A 4,622-nucleotide genomic window follows, 5' to 3' on the forward strand; every position below is an offset into this window, starting at 1 on the left:
TTTTCACTCACTAACCGAAGTTGGGAAAGAGGACATGGGCAAAAGAAAATCAGTACAAGAAATTCAGAGACAGAGAAGGCTAGGACAACAAAGAACTCAGAAATGTACAAGGTAAAGCCTTCCTGACAATCTAGTTACTCAGCAGATACTTAATGTGTTGTTTGTAACCAATGAGGAAGACAAGGAGCAGATACATTAACTTCTCTCCAGAAGGTTTAATTGTAGCAACTCTTTGTAACACTGTCAACAGAATGCTTTCAAAGTTGCCAAACCATGGATTCCACCAGTTAAGAAAAATGTCATTTCATATTGTGAATGTTGATTAAAAACTTTGTCACGGGACCAGCAGTTAGCGTAATGGCTATGTCGCTGGACTCCCACGTAGTCGACCGCAGTTCGAGTCCCGGACCTCGTGGCTTAAACTCACGCCAGGCGCGTGTGCGTGCGTGCCCAAGATCCCGAGAGGAGAATGGAGGAGAAGTGATTGCGGCGTGGCCAGCCCCCCTGGGGGGTGATTTCTCGCTTTCTGTCTCTCTGTCTCTGTCTGTCTGGCGAGCGCACGCACCCTATAGCAAAAACCTCTCCAAAAAAAAGAAAAAAAAAAAAAAAAAAAACTTTGTCACAAGCGTTTATTCTATGGGGGAAAATGACCTCTTTTCAGAAATTTTATTTGAAATGTAATGTTATAACTGATCTCCATTTGATGGCACAAATCAGAGCATTGTTTTAATTCAAGTTCTTTGTCCGTTTCTTCGAGTTCACTCAACAGTTACTGTAATGACTCCATTTCAGTTTGTTTTTTAACCACACTTAAGTAATACAAGCCACCATGTCAGATCGATGGCTGAACAGCCACAGATTAACAATCACATTCTCACAAGGAAATGACTTTATTTTTTAAATTCATTATTCATTTTGGTGGGCATAGATTCTTGGTCAGTTCATAAACGTTCGTGAACCGGAAAGGAGCTCATGCTCATTTAGAAGCAGACACTGAACAGTTCGGGTGAGCCAGGCGGAGCAAACGCAGAGCGGTGCTGTATGCAGGGCGCCCTGGTGTCCGGGTGTAATTCTCCGTCCCTTCTGTGCGAGGGGAGGCAGCCAGAGCCGTTCTGCAGCTCTGCTGAGCATCGTCTTGGCAGTGTGTTGGAGCATCACACTGCGTCCCTTTTGTTAACTTGCTCGCCCGCCCTCTTTCTTTCCTGTTTAATGAAAGGAGCTCCTCCGTTTGCTGGCACGGTGCCTATGGTGATGGCAAACAGGCTGTTACTGGGTTTTAGTGGCATTAAGGACTCTTTTCCAGATGCTTCCTTGTAGTGTTCAGTTGCCTTTTTTGTGCCCGGAGATGATGGGTATCTTGGAGAAGGTGGAGCTGGGATGGGTTTCAGACAGAACACATCTTTTCCATAAATCATTCTGAAGAAAAATTGACCTTTCTTTCTGTAACACACCCTGCCGCGAGTAGGCTATATTTAATCAATTATTTAGAGCTTTGTCAGTGTTCGTTTCCTGTTCAGAGGGAGAAAAAGCCTCCACCAAACCCCTTCATAACCGAACAAGTACTCACGTACTTTTGTGACAGTGCTAAAGAAGTTAGACTACTGGTTTTGTCACTGAGACAACTCTGTTAGCAGGTGGATTAGGTGGCCGTCAGTGTGTCTAAGCAAGCTCGTAGGAAGGCAGGCAGTATGCACCAGGCCTCTGAGCCGGTTTTCAATAGGAGTGAAAGTTGTCCTTCCAGTGGGTGTCAGGTGACCAACTTTGCACCTGTCACCCCTTCTCAAGCCTTTTCCTTTGAATCAGTGAGCGCTTAGGTGCCCACTACTGAACTTCATGGTTCACCATGATTATTTGTTGTTCTTTTGGATCATCTATAATTTGAGCCACTTCTTTTGGGGCATTCTCATTGCTCAAAAGACTGTTTGATGAGGAAGCTACCCCAACACAGGCTCACCCATCAGGTGTGCCCACCTGTTGGAGTCAGGAGCTAACCATGAGAGAGGTGGTCTGGGAGGTGGCTGGGCCGTCTTTGTGGGTGTCTGTGGCACTTAGCATGATTCATGGCTATGCTTTCAGCTGCATGATCCTGACCTGGTTTTCCAGCCCGCTGGTCTGTCCGTGAGCCTCACGCTGTCCTGGAAAGCATTTCTCTTCTGCTTTGTGAATCAGAGTGTGGTTACTGCAACAAAGAATCTCAACTGATGTGTTTAACACATCATCATTTCTAGTCCCCCAAATATCCCTGTTTAATAATGCTTTTGAAGGAAAATGAATACAGATTGTATATCCCTTATTTAAAATGCTTGGGACCAGACGTGTTTTGGTTTGGGGATTTCTTTCAGATTTTGGAATATTTGCATATGCACAATGAAATTTTAGGAATGGGAATCAAGTTGAAACACAACATTATTATGTTTCAAACATGATCCAGGCCTTGTGGAGCCCCCGTCTGGAGACTCAGACAGGTGGCATTTGCATGTTGTAACTCCCCAGTGAGCCGAGCACTGTGGAGACCCACAGGAGAGGGATGGGAGGAGCTCACGGAGCGAGGAGCTCAGTAGCTGAAGTATGAAAGGCCAGATGAGGTGAGCTGTGAATGCCCAGGACAGCCTTCAGGAGAGACCAGCACCTGCAGGAGCCTTGATCAGTGGGTCGGGCCCGGAGGGTTCCAGGAGTGCTGGGAGCCAGAGCACCAGATGTGTGGCCTTCTGAGGACGTGGGCTTCATCCTGTGGCAAGTTATTGCAGTGTGGTGGGGTGGGGTGCACCAATGGGCACTTGTGTACCTTTCGCAGATGGTGCAATGGCCCCCCAGGAGGCCTGACCCCATCCTAGGGGAGGGGTGTGGCCTGTGTGTATGTGTGTGTGTGTGGGGGGGTGGGGGTGGAGACTTGCAGGCAGATTTCAGAGCTCTGAGGTCCTTTTGAAAAGAGGACTCAGCTACAGGTGTGAGGGAAGAGTCTGACTCCTGTGTCCACAGTGTCTTCTGGTGTGTTCCTGCAGGACCTCCAAGCAGAAACACCCCTTGGGGATCTGTGGCATCATGACTTCTGGGGCAGTAGACTGAGCAGCAACAGCAGCCACAAGTCCTACCGGCCTCTCACTGTCCTGACTTTCAGGTGAGCTTTGACAGCCCTGGGCTCGGCAGGGTGTTGCAGCTTATACGGGGCCTTGTAGGTGGTCACGCGTCCCAGGGTCCCCATGCTAGGGCATCTACTCAGTGGTTCCTAGGGAGGTGTAGCCGCTCACATAGGTGGGTCTAACACAGGCTAACCTCAAACGCTGGGAGATGGGCACAAGGAGACTGAGAGCTGGACCTGCAGAGGCTTTCCCTCCCCACAACTCTGTTAGCAGGTGGATTAGGTGGCCGTCAGTGTGTCTAAGCAAGCTCGTAGGAAGGCAGGCAGTATGCACCAGGCCTCTGAGCCGGTTTTCAATAGGAGTGAAAGTTGTCCTTCCAGTGGGTGTCAGGTGACCAACTTTGCACCTGTCACCCCTTCTCAAGCCTTTTCCTTTGAATCAGTGAGCGCTTAGGTGCCCACTACTGAACTTCATGGTTCACCATGATTATTTGTTGTTCTTTTGGATCATCTATAATTTGAGCCACTTCTTTTGGGGCATTCTCATTGCTCAAAAGACTGTTTGATGAGGAAGCTACCCCAACACAGGCTCACCCATCAGGTGTGCCCACCTGTTGGAGTCAGGAGCTAACCATGAGAGAGGTGGTCTGGGAGGTGGCTGGGCCGTCTTTGTGGGTGTCTGTGGCACTTAGCATGATTCATGGCTATGCTTTCAGCTGCATGATCCTGACCTGGTTTTCCAGCCCGCTGGTCTGTCCGTGAGCCTCACGCTGTCCTGGAAAGCATTTCTCTTCTGCTTTGTGAATCAGAGTGTGGTTACTGCAACAAAGAATCTCAACTGATGTGTTTAACACATCATCATTTCTAGTCCCCCAAATATCCCTGTTTAATAATGCTTTTGAAGGAAAATGAATACAGATTGTATATCCCTTATTTAAAATGCTTGGGACCAGACGTGTTTTGGTTTGGGGATTTCTTTCAGATTTTGGAATATTTGCATATGCACAATGAAATTTTAGGAATGGGAATCAAGTTGAAACACAACATTATTATGTTTCAAACATGATCCAGGCCTTGTGGAGCCCCCGTCTGGAGACTCAGACAGGTGGCATTTGCATGTTGTAACTCCCCAGTGAGCCGAGCACTGTGGAGACCCACAGGAGAGGGATGGGAGGAGCTCACGGAGCGAGGAGCTCAGTAGCTGAAGTATGAAAGGCCAGATGAGGTGAGCTGTGAATGCCCAGGACAGCCTTCAGGAGAGACCAGCACCTGCAGGAGCCTTGATCAGTGGGTCGGGCCCGGAGGGTTCCAGGAGTGCTGGGAGCCAGAGCACCAGATGTGTGGCCTTCTGAGGACGTGGGCTTCATCCTGTGGCAAGTTATTGCAGTGTGGTGGGGGGGGGTGCACCAATGGGCACTTGTGTACCTTTCGCAGATGGTGCAATGGCCCCCCAGGAGGCCTGACCCCATCCTAGGGGAGGGGGGTGGCCTGTGTGTATGTGTGTGTGTGTGGGGGGGTGGGGGGGGAGACTTGCAGGGAGCTA

General features: G+C 49.1%; 1 protein-coding gene across 3 annotated transcripts in view; it reads left to right on the plus strand.

The window, feature by feature from the left end:
- Positions 1-4,622, plus strand: part of TMTC4 (transmembrane O-mannosyltransferase targeting cadherins 4) — a 72,987-nt gene that overhangs the window by 6,519 nt on the left and 61,846 nt on the right. For all 3 annotated transcript variants that reach the window (XM_006141516.3, XM_027776227.1, XM_027776229.1), the window contains exon 3: positions 3,003-3,118. In XM_006141516.3, the coding sequence (XP_006141578.1) occupies positions 3,003-3,118 (116 nt within the window). The remainder of the gene's footprint in view (positions 1-3,002; positions 3,119-4,622) is intronic.

Source organism: Tupaia chinensis, unplaced genomic scaffold, assembly GCF_000334495.1.
Source record: "Tupaia chinensis unplaced genomic scaffold, TupChi_1.0 Scaffold000057_1, whole genome shotgun sequence".
NCBI lineage: Eukaryota > Metazoa > Chordata > Mammalia > Scandentia > Tupaiidae > Tupaia > Tupaia belangeri.